This window comes from Meles meles, chromosome 5 (assembly GCF_922984935.1).
Source record: "Meles meles chromosome 5, mMelMel3.1 paternal haplotype, whole genome shotgun sequence".
NCBI classification, from domain to species: domain Eukaryota; kingdom Metazoa; phylum Chordata; class Mammalia; order Carnivora; family Mustelidae; genus Meles; species Meles meles.
The window spans coordinates 104,035,145-104,052,520 of NC_060070.1; the positions used below are offsets into that span (position 1 = coordinate 104,035,145).

At 37.4% G+C, this 17,376-nt stretch overlaps 1 protein-coding gene across 1 annotated transcript in view; it reads right to left on the reverse strand.

Moving 5' to 3' along the window:
• The window catches only part of COL21A1 (collagen type XXI alpha 1 chain), a 197,871-nt gene that overhangs the window by 75,026 nt on the left and 105,469 nt on the right, over positions 1-17,376 (reverse strand). The window contains exons 11-12 of the mRNA XM_046006810.1: positions 16,003-16,056; positions 15,858-15,911 (exon numbers count right to left, since the gene is read on the reverse strand). Of these exons, the coding sequence (XP_045862766.1) occupies positions 15,858-15,911; positions 16,003-16,056 (108 nt within the window). The remainder of the gene's footprint in view (positions 1-15,857; positions 15,912-16,002; positions 16,057-17,376) is intronic.

The following is a 17,376-nucleotide window of genomic DNA, read 5'->3' on the forward strand; positions in this document are numbered from 1 at the left end:
CTATTGGGACTTTATCAAAATAAAAAGGTTCTGCGCAGCAAAGGAATTATCAATAAAACAAAAAGGCAATCTACTGAATGGGAGAAGATATTTGCAAATGATATATCCAATAAGGGGTTAATACTTAAAAAATATAAAGAAATTCTACAACTCAACACCAAAAAAAAAAAAAAAAAAAAAATCTGATTTTAAAACAGGTAAAGGACTCGAACATACATTTTTCTAAGGACATCCAGATGGCCAACAGACACATGAAAAGATGCTAAATATCACTCATCATTAAGGAAATGCAAATCAAAACCACAATGAGGTATTACCACGTATCTGTCAAAATGGCTAAAATCAAAAAGGTAAGAAATAAAAAGTATTGACAAGGATGTAACAGAAAAAAAAAGAGAGAGAGAAATTGGCCAGCCACTCTGAAAAGCTTCCTCAAAAATTTAAAAAGAGAAATACAATATGATCCAAAATTCCACTACTAGGTATATGCACAAAGAAAACAAAAATGTAAATTCAAAAAGATATATGGACCCTATGTTTATTTCAGCATTATTTATAACACCCAATATAGGGAAACAGCACAAGTGTCCATCAATTGATGAATAGATTTAAAAAATAAAGTATGTATGTATATATGTACATACCATGGAATATTATACAGCCATACAAAGAATGATATCTTGCCCTTTGCAACAATATGGATGAACCTAAAGAGTATTATGCTAAGTAAAATAAGTCAGAGTGAGAAAGATACCATATGATTTCACTCATATGTGGAATCTAAAAAAAAAAAAAAACAAACAGGGCGCCTGGGTGGCTCAGTGGGTTAAGCCGCTGCCTTTGGCTCAGGTCATGATCTCGGGGTCCTGGGATCGAGTCCCGCATCGGGCTCTCTGCTCAGCAGGGAGCCTGCTTCCCTCTCTCTCTCTCTCTGCCTGCCTCTCTATCTACTTGTGATCTCTCTGTCAAATAAAATCTTTAAAAAAAATTAAAAAAAAAAACAAATCAATGAAAACCAGAAACAGACCTATAAATTACAGAGAACAAACTAATGGCTGCCAGAGGGAAGAGAAGTGGAGAGATGGTCAAAGTGGGTGAAAGCCAGTTGTAGATATAGGCTTCTAGTTATGGAATGAAAAAGTCAAGGGAATAAAAGGCACAACATAGGGAACAGAGTGAATGATATAATAACACTGCATGGTGACAGATGGGAGCTATGCTTGTGGTGAGCACAGCATATTGTACAGAGACACCAAATTACTAAATTGTACATCTGAAATTACTGTAGTATTGGGTGTCAGCTACACTTAAGTAAAAAATTTTTAAATCTAAAATCTTAATTTTTTAAAAAAATTATTCACATATTTTAAAGAATGACAGAGTTATTAGAATGGATAAAATCCTCCAAAGGCAGCTTTTTTCATTCTAAGCTTCCATATCTCTATAAACTCAAATCACCAGACCCCATGGTTACATTGCTACTGAATTTTCAGTTTCCAGCACTATCTACTGACCTCCCACTGTGAAAGAAGGGATCGACCTCTAAAACCAACCAGTACCCTCTCCCCATCTCCACTTCTAGGAAACACAAATTCCCTTAGCTTTCTATGACAACATTGATTAAATCAACTGTCATCATTTCTGATACTAAGATTCACAACTAAACCATAAATATGCTGATTGCTTGCCTTTTCTCGCCCTATAGTTAAAAATTGCCTGTTTTGGAAGGGGCAGGAGGTTGACCACCTATTTTCTTATAAATTTATTACAACATTGAACTCCAATCTCCAACTGTCAAAATAACTGAGAAATATACTCATATACGTTGAAACTTTGATATTCTTTGTCTTTTCTAGAGCCTTCTCATTTGTTTCAGCATACATTTGTTCTCCTGTTTATTCCCTTGTTAGGGTAATACATCATCCCATAGCTACCTGAAAAGGAATTCATGGGAGACAACTTTCTGAAACTTAAATTTCTGAAATTCTCTTTATTCTGTTCACTTATGTAATTAATAATTCATAGACCTTTGAAGGCTCTGCTCCATTCCCTTCTTGACTTTAGTGACACTAGTGAGATATCTGAAGCCTTTCCGATTCTGATCATTTGTATATGACATTTTCTTTTGGTGGTTGTAGGGTTCTTCCCTCTCAGAAAGCATGTAGGATCTTCTGTTTTCAGTGTCTTACAATGTAAAATTGTATACTATTAAACATAGATATGGTCATAATTATCCACTATGCTAAACACTATGGAAGATTTTTCATCTGTAATGACCCCATGCTTACACATGTAGACTCTGACCACACACCCAAACTCCATCCACATTTCACATACACAGCCTTCCCTCAGCTACCTCTAAGCATACTATGTTAGAAGGCATTCACCAGAACCAAGAGAGGAAAGAAGCCTGCAGACCCTGGAAATGGAAATCAGGACCCAGGATCTGGAATGTGGTCTACAAGGAGGTCATGTGCTACAGGAGTGCCTCTTTATTGGCTCTGAAGTCCCATCACTTCCTACCAACCAACACAGCAGAAGCACCATCTATCAGGGGTTCTCCCTCCCTGAGGGCACTAATGACACTTTCCAAGTCTTCTTCTCAGGTCTTTTACCAGTTTCTTCTGCGATTTTTTGCTGATCTTTAATTTTCCTAAGATTATTTTCTGGTTCCTGATGATCAGTTCATATGGAAACTGATGATAAACTCTCAGGGAGTACAGTTCAATGACTGAAATTCTCTATCTATGGTGTGGCTGGGTCATTTACCTAAATAGCTCTGGCTATCAGTGGATTTCCCATAAAAGGATCTTCTTTGCCTATAGTTGTAGTACAACTCCACCTTTTCTTTCCAGTCTAGAGACCTTCAGTTTTATCCTCTACAGATAGTAAACTTGTGTATCTTGCCAGGATAGAAGAAAAGAGACTGACTTAACTACATAGAGGTTAGGAAGGAATAGCAGGATCTCACTATTCTTACAGAAATACTCAACCATGTTTCCATTTTTAATTTTTTTTAAGATTTTTTTATTTATTTGTCAGAGAGAGAGAGAGAGAGAGAACACACAAGCAGAGGGAGTCACAGGCAGAGGGAGAAGCAGGCTCCTGCTGGGCATGGAGCCCGATGCTGGACTAGATCCCAGGATTCTGGAACCATGACCTGAGCCAAAGGCAGATGCTTAACTGACTGAACCACCCAGATATCCCCATGCTTCCATTTTTAGCTCTACCTTCTTGTCACTTCCATTTTCAGAATACTTGTATTCCCATTTCCTAAGCTGTAGGCATGTGTGCACATGTGCACACATGCAAAAGGGATTCTCTCTCATATGAGTCATATCCCTTTTTATTTTAAGATCGAGCTTCCTTGGGTCCTTTCAGATTCCAAAAATGTAGAGCTATTGTCTTCCTTTTTTATTCTCTGTGTCATTTTAGGTTTTATTATTATAATTACTCTTCCATGATTGTGGCTTTATGGGAGTTTAAGAGCAGAGAAAGTTAATGTGTATATTCTACCCTTCACCTTCATCAAGAAGCCCTAGTGATTTATTGATGCTTAAACAGTAATATCCAGAGCACCTTCCACTGGGAGGCTTTAAACCTCCTGGACAGGGTTATTTTCTATGACCTCTTGTGTAGGAGCACTAATATTCATTCACTTATTCTGTTTTATCCTAAACCAATTTCATTCTTTATCCACTCTGGTTAATCGTAGGAAAATCTAGAAAGGTACTTATCTAACTAGACCAATACATTATTGACCTTCTTAATTAAAAAAAAAAAAAAAACTTAATTTTAACAACTGATCTATTCCACATTGAGATAGTCCTTTCCATTAGTGAAAGAATGGGAGGTATTATAAAATAAAATTTTACAGAGAGGGAACTGGGGCAGAAAGCCCAGGAATCCCCTCATCTTCTCCCATAATAACTGATGTCAGATAAGGAACAAAAATTACATTATATTTTAGATTTATCTGTATTATGTTTGGTTCCTTTAATTTATCTATAAGTGTATGTGATATAAAAAATATGCTAGGCTCACAGTTGTATCCAAAAATCTGTTCACCTTTTCTACCACAGAGGTTTTTTTTTTTTCTGGGCACACAGCTTCCCAAGTAGAGACTCTACTTCCCAGCCTACTTTGCAGTCAAGCATGACCACCTAACCAAGTTCTTGCTAACAGAATGTGTAGAGGACTACAGCCCACAATTTAATTTATTAAAAGGAGAGTTACTGCTACGACTCTCTTTCCTCCTTCCCATCAGATTAGAATGGAAGAGAACACTCTAGGGGAGATCAGACCAACAAGAAGGAAAAACAAGAGTCTTTGGATAAGTACGTAAATAACATGACAGGAGAAATATACACTTCTTTCTTATTTACACCAGTGAGTTTTGGGGTTTGTTTCTGGTCTAAATAGGAAGGCTATGTTTTGTCTTGTAAAGAATGTCCTTCTCGTGGATAATAGCTTTCCCTTGACCATCTTAATTTTCCACTAAGGATTAAAAACAATCTGTGTGTATATGAGTAAGAAAGACAGAAGATCCACTAAAAGCCCTTACATTCTAGAGTTTATTAATCCCCAAATTCAGTAGATTAACCCAAGAATAGAAGGAAAAAAAAATGAGATTCAGGGGGAGACCAAGAGGTGCAACAAGAAAACTGGATGATATTCTTTCCCCTACATGTAGACTCCTAATATGAGAACAAAAACTACTTCTTGGTTTTTTTTTTTTCCTTTTTGCTTGGGGCAGGAAGGAGTTTAGAATCCAGAAGGATTCTTCCTTCCAGAGAATCCTTCCAGAAGGAAGGGGCAGAAGGAGTAACAGGTTCTATAGAGAGAAAAGATTAAGCTAAGAAGACTACCTGACCTAACTTTTTAGAAGCTGTGCTAAAATAACCTGTTGATGGTGGGGCTAGACAAAGATATACTCTTAATAAAATGGAATGTAGCTGGACAGTAAATACTTGATAGAAATACAGAAGAAAGAGGATAAATCAGGATTCTCTATTAAGGCTGAACAAAGTCTAAGAACTCCACTTTCTGGGTACGGAGTACAGAAAACATAATCTTTACATTTTAATTTACCAGAGATAACAAACAAATCTCAGATGAAGTAAGAAGACTGGGAACATTCACTCACACTGGAACAGAAAAATAAAAATCTGGACAAAGCTATCCTTATGTGCATAAGCAAGATTTTTTTTTAATATTTTATTTATTTGACAGAGAGAAATCACACTAGGCAGAGAGGCGGGCAGAGAGAGAGGAGGAAGCGGGCTCCCTGCGGAGCAGAGGAGGCTTTAACCCACTGAGCCACCCAGGTGCCCCCATAAGCAAGATTTTTAAGTAAAATACAAAAGCTTGGCATAGATATTAACATGGAGAGAAATTTAGTGAGAAATTTTTTGAGGAATATTGAAACAATAGCTACAAAATACAGAACACAAGAAAGTGTTACCCAAATACAGTAAACCTCTGAAGAATTCAGGGGTTAGGGGGCTGACCCCCACGCAGGTGAAAATCCACATGTAACTTCTCAGTCTCCAAAAACTTAACAACTAATACTCTACTGTTAACTAGAAGCCTTATGAATAACACAAATGATTAACACATAATTTTTATGATATGTGTATTATATTGTCTTCTTATAATGAAGGAAGCTAGAGAAAAGAAAATGTTATTAGGAAAGTAAGGAAAATATGTTTACAGAATTATGCTGTATTTTGTTGAAAAAAATCCAGATGAGTGGACCTGCGCAGTTCAAACTCTTGTTGTTCACCCAAATTATATCCAAGGTTTAAAACAACGAAGTGGTAAAGTTAAGCCAAAATCTCAATGAAATATAAAGCAAGAGGCAAATAAACGCTCTTGTGTTGGTCATCTGCTACTGTAATATAGCTTCAACAATGTTAATTAACACAAAAACTGGTATGCTAGAAAAAGGAGGCTGCCAAAACAACAATATTAAAAATTATATATGGCAGTGACTTTGGGGCTAGGTAGTGAACAGGGAAAACAATAATTAGATGTTTGAAAAATGGTGATTTGTTTACTAAATGGTAAATATCTGATAAAAAAAAGTTTGCTGGTAATACTTGCAAAGGCAAATAATGCATCAAATGAATTTAGAGCTAGAGGTAAAGAACTGAGAAAACAAAATGTTGGTATCATGAATTGCTTGCTACCATGAATTGATTGGTATTGGCTGCTTGCAAAAGGCACTGTAAAAGAAAGAAGCTCAGAAAAGAATCGTCTGATTTGCAAGTAGTAACTAAAAGGAACAGGCGAAGTACAAAAGTCCTGGGATTGGAAGATACAACTTTTTTTTCTCATCTTTAACAGATAAATGATGAAACTGGGGTAGACATTTGAAAGAAGTTCAATTAAAACAGCCTCTGGGAAGAACCAAATCAAGGATGTGGCCACAAACACTATTCTTAAATCCTCTGAGTCAATGAAGGTCGGTCCAAAAATCCTTTCAAGATGGACAGAATGGCTCAAGGAAAAAAACAAACAAACAAACCAACACAACAACAACTAAGAGTGCAATGGATGTCTGATAAGTTTAAGTCACCTATCATTAATTATTAGTAGTTAATAAATTAGTGTATAGAGGGGAATAACTAAAGAAAAGGCTATGGGTGCTGCTATTGGCTGGAGTCAAAAGTCAAAGACACAAAATCACAAATATCCACCTGTTGTTGAGAGAGTTGTACTACCAAAGCAGCCATAAACCTGGACTACAAGAGACCGTGCTTGAAACTTAAAAAAAAAAAAAAAAAAAGTCACCCAACAGCACCACTATTTTTCATGTTTTTCTAGTCAGTTTTGACTTGCCAATGAATTTAGACAAAATGTAGAAATAAGAAATTAAAAACTAGAAGGAAGAAAAAGGACAATCTTATGTATGTCATACATCTACTATGCCAATATACCTAATACCCTAAATCATAGAATATGTAGTTAATTCCTGCTTTAAAAAGATAATATGCAAAAAATGTTTTATATATAAATAATAACCAATATGAAAACATATTAAAGAAAAGTTTCCATTTATAATAGAAACAAAAGAGATAAAAATTCCAAGACACAAACTTAGGTAATATTAGTAGACTAATGTGAAAAAAAAATCAATGTTATTTCACTGAGTTTCAAGATTTTTATTAAAAGGTAAATAAATCATAATCTTAAATGGAAAAACTCAGTATTGAAATTATGTCAACGATTCTATAATGAATCCATAAAAGGACTCCTAATCAAAATATGAGTAGGAACTTCTTAAAAACTGAAGAAAAGATACTGAGCTTTATCTGGAAAAATAAGCATGTAAGAATAGCCAGGAAAATTTTGATTATAAAGAATAATGAGGAACTACTAGGCCTGCCAACATTAAATCATATTATGAAGTGACAACAATTAAGAACAATTTGGTGTTGGAGAGGATGTAGACAGATAAATGGAACAAAATGGAAAGCCAAAAACACAAACCCGTATGAAAATGGAAATTTAGGGGTAACGAGATTCCAAATAAATGGAGAAAAAAAGTGATATTCCATAAATATTGTTGTGGCAACTGGCTATCCATTTGGGAAAAAAGAGGGAAAAATATGAATGCTCATATAACTTTACTCCAAATACCAAAGTTATAAAGATTAAAACATAAAATAACAAAAGTCTAAAAGTAGAGTTATTACCTACAAAATGTTGCAATGTGGAATCCTTTTATATAGACACAAACGAGAAAAAAAGAAAAAATCTACACATACATAAAAATTTAAACCTTATGTATGGCTAAAATTTCTAAGACCAAGTCAAAACACATAATAAAAATCAGGAAAAAATATTTTCATACAATATATGAAATGTCTATAAAAATCAATTTTTAAAAAGATCAAGAGCCCAATACAAAGCCAAAAAAAAGGATATGACTAAAAAGGAAATGACAGAGAATTAACAAAATGCCCAAAAATCACATGACAAGGTACTTTACCTTACTAATAAAGAAATGCAAACCAAACCAATACCATTTTTAACTTGTACTGGTGAAAATTTGAAATTTTAATGAAACTCAGTGCTGATAAGAGTGTGAGGAAAGTTATTTTCACATACTTGCTGGGAGAGTACAAACTTACTGGAAGTTAAATAGGCAATTTGTATCAGAGTTTAATTATGCATTTTACCCTTTGATCCTATAACCAATTCCAGTTCCAGGAAATATTCCTATGGATATACTCAGAAAAATTTACTAACACACACACACACACAGTGCAACATCTTAAGAACCACAGCAACCCTAAATTAGAGATTTCTTAAATTGGTTAGGGACAGCCCATATAGTATATAGATGTGATTAACCTGCTGAAGTTTACTTTCTTGAGGCCTCTTTGAATTTTGCACTGCCCTACAGCTTAGAGAGAATTTCATTCAACTTCCTTGGCACTTAACAACTATGTTTTTTGTTATTGTTGTTGTTTTTAAGATTTATTTATTTATTTATTTATTTGACAGAGACAGAGAGAGCACAAGTAGGCAGAGCAGCAGGCAGAGGGAGAAGCAGGCTCTCCACTGAGCAGGGAACCCAACGAGGGTCTCAATCCCAGGACCCTGGGATGGTGACCTGAGCCGAAGGCAGCCACTTAATGGACTGAGCAACCCAGGCACCAACTGACTATCTTGACAATACTGTGTATGTGTTACATGTTGTATTAGATCCCAACCTCTTGGAGGAAAAATCCATTCTGATTTTTTTCCAATTTTTATTTAGTAGATATGACCACCATTTATCAATATCCCAATTCTTTCCACTTCAAGCATATGGGAGAATCATACATTGCTGACTCTTGAACTTGGTGTGGTTTATAAAATTTGTCCTGGCTAATTAAAGATGAATAGAAGTAGTTTAAAACCACTGTCTGATTCTCCACATACCTGCTCCTATAAGTAGTTATGATCTAGATGGTGGAACTTCTATCAGCCCAAGTCTCCATGTGAGGAAAGGAGGGACCTGTCACTGCTGCTAATAAATGTGTAGCCTGATGAGCAATAAACCTTTCTTTATTTTGAGCTACAGGCATTTGGAATTTACTTATTACTACAGAATATGCTTCTCTATCTTCAGCTGGTGCCTTGCTTGTGATTAATGATAATTTGCTGAATATACAAAATATTTTCATTTTCTAAAATACAGTAAATACTTTTGAGTCTTCCAAAATATTTCAACAATTATTTTGAGGAGTCACACTCCTGGATCCATCTGACCTCACAAGAGATTAGAAGTAAAGATAATCCAAGATTTACAGGGAGATGGTTCCATTTCCACAGATGCCTCCAAAGCTTTCATGACTGATGAATATCCTTTACCAGCTTATCTATCCCATAATTTGGTCTAGAATCATAGTCTCCAAAGTAAGATCAAGTCAGGGCAGTTGGGTGGCTCAGCTGGTTAAACGACCGACTCTTGATTTCGGCTCAGGTCATGATCTCAGGATCATGAGATCAAGCCCCGCATGGGGCTCCCCACTCAGCAAAGAGTCTGCTTGAGATTCTCTCTCTCCTTCTGCTCCTCCCCTTAACTGGTGCATGTATGCTCTCTCTCTCTCTCTCTCTAAAATAAATAAATCTCTGAGAAGCAAACTGAGGGTTTTGGAGGGAAGGTGAGGGTTGGGTAAGCCTGGTGGTGGGTACTATGGAGGGCACGTACTGCATGGAGCACTGGGTATGGTGCATAAACAATGAATGTTGGAACACTGAAACATCCAAAGAACAAACAATCCAATCAAGAAATGGGCAGAGGACATGAACAGACATTTCTGCAAAGAAGACATCCAGATGGCCAACAGACACATGAAAAAGTGCTCCACGTCACTCGGCATCAGGGAAATACAAATCAAAACCACAATGAGATATCACCTCACACCAGTCAGAATGGCTAAAATTAACAAGTCAGGAAATGACAGATGCTGGAGAGGATGTGGAGAAAGGGGAACCCTCCTCCACTGTTGGTGGGAATGCAAGCTGGTCCAACCACTCTGGAAAACAGCATGGAGGTTCCTCAAAATGTTGAAAATAGAACTACCCTATGACCCAGCAATTGCACTACTGGGTATTTACCCTAAAGATACAAACATAGTGATCCGAAGGGGCACGTGTACCCGAATGTTTATAGCAGCAATGTCTACAATAGCCAGACTATGGAAAGAACCTAGATGTCCATCAACAGATGAATGGATCAAGAAGATGTGGTATATATACACAATGGAATACTATGCAGCCATCAAAAGAAATGAAATCTTGCCATTTGCGACGACGTGGATGGAACTAGAGCGTATCATGCTTAGTGAAATAAGTCAATCGGAGAAAGACAACTATCATATGATCTCCCTGATATGAGGACATGGAGAAGCAACATGGGGGGGGAGGGGGATAGGAGAAGAATAAATGAAACAAGATGGGATTGGGAGGGAGACAAACCATAAATGACTCTTAATCTCACAAAACAAACTGGGGGTTGCTGGGGGGAGGTGGGATTGGGAGAGGGGGAGCGGGCTATGGACATTGGGGAGGGGAGGCGAACCATAAGAGACTATGGACTCTGAAAAACAACCTGAGGGTTTTGAAGGGTCAGGGGTGGGAGGTTGGGGGAACAGGTGGTGGGTGATGGGGAGGGCACGTTTTGCATGGAGCACTGGGTGTTGTGCAAAAAGAATGAATACTGTTACGCTGAAAAAATTAATAAAAGGGGGAAAAAAAAAAAAAAAAAAAAAAAGAAGTAAAATCAAATGGAAAAAAATAAATACACGCCTATAAGACTTTTACTACAAAGATTCTACAATTCAAATTCACCTAACACATCTTGGTTGTTCTTTCTCCTCTCATGTTGAAACAAATATTAAGTCTTTTGAGGCTCAGGCAATGATTTATTGGGAATTGTTTCAATTTACTAAAATGTTTCCTCTCTTTAATGCAATGATGGGCAATCCCCTTGGGTTTGGAGATCATCGCTGAACTATTCAGGCCTAGAAAACAGGTACATTCCTGAGCTTCCACAACAGGGTCACTCCCACAGCTTCTTAGTGACCACAGATGGAGTCTACCCAAAGTGAAGATGAGAAGTGGAATTTAGAACCAACAAAATATGAAGCACTCTATAAAAATTCAATGAAAGTTTTAAGTTTCCCAGTGATGCCAGTAGAGAAAAAGAGAACAGGACAGAAAAAGACATAGCAGCCAACAAATGAGGCGGGACAATGTTTCTTTTCCATAAGCTGAGATGCTGAATCCATTACAGAGCCTTAAAAGAAAAGAAGTTGAAAGATCAGAAAAACATCAAGACATTAATACTCACCGAAGTAATAAGCGCTTGGGTACACACAGGTCAGCACCCCATGGACAGAACAGACACTCAACAAAACCTGACTTCAGAGATTATTCAGGGAAGGAACAATTAGTGCTGCTTTGGGAGAAAAGCCTCTGCGAAAAGGGTAGAGGAAGTAAGGAAAATGTGGTACTACCCCTTCCATAAAAAGTAGAAGTTCTTCTGAAAATTCCTGGTTTCAACAACAATTCCACAGTTTCTTCAGATTCAAATGCAGGGGAATATTTCGTCAGAAAACAGAATGTATATGTATGTGTGTGTATTTGATATTTTTATTCTATTAACTATAACTGGTTATATCAATATACTAATATTTTTAAAGATGCATTTTATTTGTGAGAGAGAGAGAACATGTGCACGTGCAAGTGCGAGCCAGCACAAGTTGGGGGAGAAGCAGAGGGAAAGGATCCCAAGCAGAGTCTGTGCTGAGGAGGTGCAGAGCTAACATGGGGCTGAGGCGGGGCTCGATCCCATGACCCTGACATCATGACCTAAGCTGAAACCAAGAGTCTGATGCTTAACAGACTGAGCCACCCAGGTGCTCCTCAATATATTAATAGGCTTAACACCAATATTTGTATTTATATATTTAACACATAAATTTATATTCATGTAAGTTTATATTTAATAATGTAACAAACAGACTCTATTAAGGAAGGAAAAGAAGGCATAGGACTGACTGAACCCTGAAATACTCCAACATTTAGAGTACGGATAGAGAAGATATAAGTAAAAGGTGAATTCAAAGCCCAACCAATAACCTGTAACTTCATTAAGTCTCCCTTTCTTGTCCCTCTTCAACCCCAAGCACACCCTCACCAGCATTTGGGCCTTTGGGCCATGGTGTTATCAGAAAACTACATTACCCTCCCTTTTTGAGAAAGAAGATAAAAGTGGCCACTTTAAGATGCAACGGGGTGGGGGGTTGGGGGGTAGGAAAAGAATAAATGAAACAAGATGGGATCGGGAGGGAGACAAACCATAAGTGACTCTTAATGACACAAAACAAACTGAAGTTTGCTGGGGGGAGGGGGAGAGGGAGAGGGGGATGGGGTTATGGACATTGGGGAGGGTATATGCTATGGTGAGTGCTGTGAAGTGTGTAAACCTGGCGATTCACAGACCTGTACCACTGGGGATAAAAATACATCATATGTTTATAAAAAAATTTAATATAAATGTGGCCACTTTACTAAGCCAATTCTATTTCTTCCTCCCATGTCATTCTTGGCTTTGTTTTAATTTTTTAAGGTTTTTTTTTTTGTTGTTGTTTGTTTTTTTTTTTTGTTTTGTTTTTTGTCTTCAGACACTATGGAAATAAAACCACTAAGTTTAATAAGTTAATAAGTTATTACTAATAAGTTAATACTAATATATATAATATAATATATATAATAATATATATAATTACATATAATATAAGTTAATACTAATATACTAAGTTTTAGCATACTCCCTAATAAAACTTTTAGCTTGGTCCTTTATTACTGTTCTCTCAGCATGTATACTGGAGTTCCCTAATTATAACTGACTATATAAATCGCTGTCATACCACTTAATCTTTTGACTTTAGAAGTGCGACAATGAAAGTAAAGAATTTACTTCAGTGAGGAAGCCTCATTTATCACATCATACTCTTGTATGGATGCCAAAGACAATGGGAAACAGATCTTGAAGGGACAATTTAAATGGTAAATGATCTAATGAGAAAATTAAACAAAATGTGTAGCTTGTTCCATAATGAGACCTTGGATATATTAACGTATTTTATTTCTTAATCCCAGAAAAACCAAGTGATAAATTTGTACAAAGTCTAAAAAAAAATTATTACTACCTCCCATGTGTTCAGAATTGAATTTGCTATAAAAAAGGTTTCATAATCAACTCAAAAACCCATAAATGCATGCCAGTTATTCAACCCAGCCTAAATAAGTTTTAACAAAATATATTTCTTCCAATGATTCAAATATATGGGTTTCCTTAAAGCTGAAGAAGTGTTTGAAGTACTTTTTCTTAAATTCCAAATAGCTTTAAAACATATTATAAAATGAGTTACCAACTGAAGATCATTTGGTGAATAAATGCTCCTTTTTAATTCTATAAATTCAGGAGGGGGAAAAAAAACCCTGCAAAATCTATACACATTCTATTGTCTGATATGTAGGAACAAATGTTGAAGTCAGCAAGAAAGTGCATGTAGTTTTAATTATCTTAAGTGGAAACTCCTACAATGGGAGTGTTCAGAAGAAATCCGCAAGATGGAAATGATTCTGGGAAAAGATCCTAATGGAGAACAGCGTTGTGTGGAACCATCTCTGAGAGGCCACTGTGTGATGCCTGGAAAAAATGTCCTGCACTGCCCCAAGTCGAAGTCTCCTCAGGGGTCTACTTTTCAACCTTCCCATTTCTGAATATTAAGGAACTATATCCTAGAGGAAGAACTGAGGAAACGTCTCTGACTTATTCAGTGATTGCAATCCAGGTAAGGAACGCTCTCAAGCCACACGGAATGTGAGGAGGAAATGTGGGATGGCACAGCGCGTGGTGACTTGGGCTCACAATGACTCTGCCAGATCCGATTTTATGCCCTAAGAACAACTTTCAGAGAACAAGCAACTCTGGGTGAAACTTTTACTAGACTGAAAACAGCGACCTTCATAGAAACATACACTTTATTTTATTCAACGAAATGTATGCCTTTGTAAAACTCAGGGACTGCTGTTCTGAAGACAGTACAATGAACATAAACAAGAGAGCAATTAAAGATGTGACTAACCAAATTGCTGTTATTCCTTTACTTTCAAAGAGACACTTTACTCTTATTCTTTTTAAGGTGAATAAAAACCCTCCTTCTTATAACTGGTCTCTAAAACCCAAGTAAAAGGGAAACATAGATAAATTTATTCATTCATCCACTCATAGATATATTCACTCATATACACATACTTTTACTAAACCCCTGCCATCCCCAAATCAGGCTAAGAGAGAATGTTAAAGAAACAGCAGTGATCCAGGGTGCCTGGGTGGCTCAGTCAGTTAAGTATCTGCCTTTGGCTCAAGATGCAAGGGTCCTGGCATGCCCTCATCAGGCTCCCTGTGCAGGGAAGGAGCCTGCTTCCCCCTCTTCTTCTGTGCCTCCCCCTGCTCATGCTCTCCTCTCCTCTCTTTCTTGCTCTGCCCTCACTCTCTCCAATAAATACATAAAATCTTTGAAAGAAAGAAAGAAAAAGAAAAGAGCAGTGGTCCCATAGACTAGAATGTAGGTGAGGTGTCCGACATGTGGTCTCCTCAGGACAGATATCCTCATGGTCCCAGGGACATCCCCAGTTCACCTGGCAGAGGTCAGGCAAGCTCTCAAAATCCCCACAGCATGAAAATATAAGACATCTGCCATTTCTGCTCGTGCGGCATGCTCCCTATCACCTCTCAAGAGATATCTCCATAATTTAAAATAGGCAGATTTCTCTGTAGCTAAAAAGACTCCCTCACAAGAAACCTATGAAGGAATCACCATTGTGTCAATGAAAAAAAATAAGACTCAAAGACATTATTCAACCTTCCCAAGATCAAGTAACTTGAAAGTGGCAGATACATCATTAGAGCTGCCAGAGATCCATCCTTCCAGAGATTACTTTACCAGCTACAATTTTCTGCAACCAACATAAGCAACCACAAAAACCTAAAATGGATACAGGTTACAATCAGAATTTCTCAGATGTGAATGTGGTGAACACTATTTTAAAAAGGTAATATTTAGCAAGGATTAGTTAGAAAATTAGTACAGGCTTTTATCAGGAGCAAACACCAGAATGCCTTCACAGATCTTATAAACACAACTGTGCTTTAAGCTAACAAATCAATATGGGATCTGAGCAAACACAGTTGGGCATCTTGGATGTGGACCAGCTACCAGGGCCAGTAGGTCTTGATGGCTCTGGATCCTTGGGGAGGTACTGACATATTGAACATATTTAAAGATCATGTACTTCAATAGAAAGCTTGCCAAATCTCAGAGTTGTGAAAAAGGAGAGTCAGCAGTAAATGTACCCATTGAAGCAAGGAAAAAGCGCAGTAAGACTAAACCAAAAGACCATCTGCCAGATAGGTATCCATTATGGAGAAGGACACGTGGGTACGGGGCTACCTGTGGCTAACAGGAACACATTTCATCCACATATTTCTCTCCCCTCTAAGAAGGTAACCCCCCTCGGAGCTTAACCTCAGGGAGGGAACATGGCATCAGAGCAATGCCAATACCTGTTCCATGTCACGGTTGTCATCCAGTGACAACCAATTTCATCTAGTGATAAAAGCCCAGCTTTGAGCTTTATTGGCCAGTGACCACCGACCATGAGCCCACAAATCTTGGAATTCTTTAAGGTGAACGTTCCTGAATGGGAGTCACCGTAGGTGACATTCTTGGTTTTCCTTGAGTGAACCAAAGCAACTGGACACATTTTTGTTTGTGTGCATTTACCTTTTCACCATCTCTCCCTGGTTCTCCTTTGTAACCTGGTGGTCCTGGGACTCCCTAAATCAAGCACAGAATAAAATTCTGTTAATTATGGTTTTTGGTTCACTAGAAATGGTGATTCTTTAGTGTGTATCTATGAATCACATACTTGTATTCCTGGAGATCCTGGGACACCTGGTGATCCTGCAATTCCCTGATATCCCTAAAGAAAAGCAAACACAAAATAATTAGTATTTCAACAAACAAAAAACAGTCCTCCATTTCAGGATTCACTCTCGAGTGCCTTACACTTAAGACTTCACTGGGTGACTGCTTAAGAAACAAAAATAACAAAATTTCAAATGCTGAATGTGGAATTAATATCTTCAGTCTTTAGTAAAAGGTCTTAAATATCTCCAGATTAATAAAAATATCCAGATATGTTTCAATGACAAGGAAGGCTCTGGGATGCAAATACAGAGCCAATGTTTGCAGCTCCTAAAAAAATGTTTTGCACGTAGAAACATATTCAACATAGTCAAGAGGAAAACATGTAAGATTGGAGGATTACATTAATGTAACACATTTTTAAACTACCAGATTAATGGCCATTTGAGTTAATCTCTGGAATAAATTTAAACTTGATCAATGTTATTCTTCAGGGTAAGTCTGTAACAGCCTTTGGGATTGCTCATTTTGGAAAGCAGCTGCTGTTAACCCCCGCGAGCATGGCTTGACATGTCTCCCCCACCTCCCACGGCCGAGCTGTCAGCAGAAGCGAGGGTCCCTTTCAACTTCACTGCTTCTTACATATCCCTCCAGACCGTGGACCTGTGGTACAATAGCACGGCATCTTCAGACAAGGCAAGCTATTCATTCTTCACTCAGCATATGGCAATTAAACTCCCAAACAAACTTGCAGGCCCTGAACATTTGTCTAGGTTTCTCTGGGTCAATGTCAAGTTGACTTGGACCACCTGGCACCTGTAAATACATTTCTCTCTCTTATTTAGATCCTCCCATCTCAGATCTTACTGTTTGGATATGGCTTTCTGTTGTCAGCCATATAAAACAGATCTCGTTAGTGTTTCCAATTACATCTTCATTGTTAATCCAAAAGCTTAATTTCCATGTAGCTATTTATGGCTGGTTTTTGTATTCACCCACTTGCTTGTCAGCACATTTTTGGCTGTCATTTTAGACACAGCACAACTCCCTGCTTTCCCACTCCCATTTTCAAATACTCTTTTTACTATTCTTTGCTAGCTCTAGTAACACCAATAACAATAATAATGGTTGTCTCCGCAACAGCAGTCCTAGATTATTGTTTTTCTCCTTTCACACGCACTTGTATTTTTTTACTCTGTAAAATGTTCCCAATTACTCTCCACATGATAGACTATATAAGTTCCAGCACCAACTACGATGCTTTCCTTCATACCCCATTCAGGTCTTCACAGAGTGTATCAGTACACTTTCTCCAGGATTTCTCACACAAATTCTTCTCCTGAGTCCATGAGCAAATGTTAAATATTTTACTTCA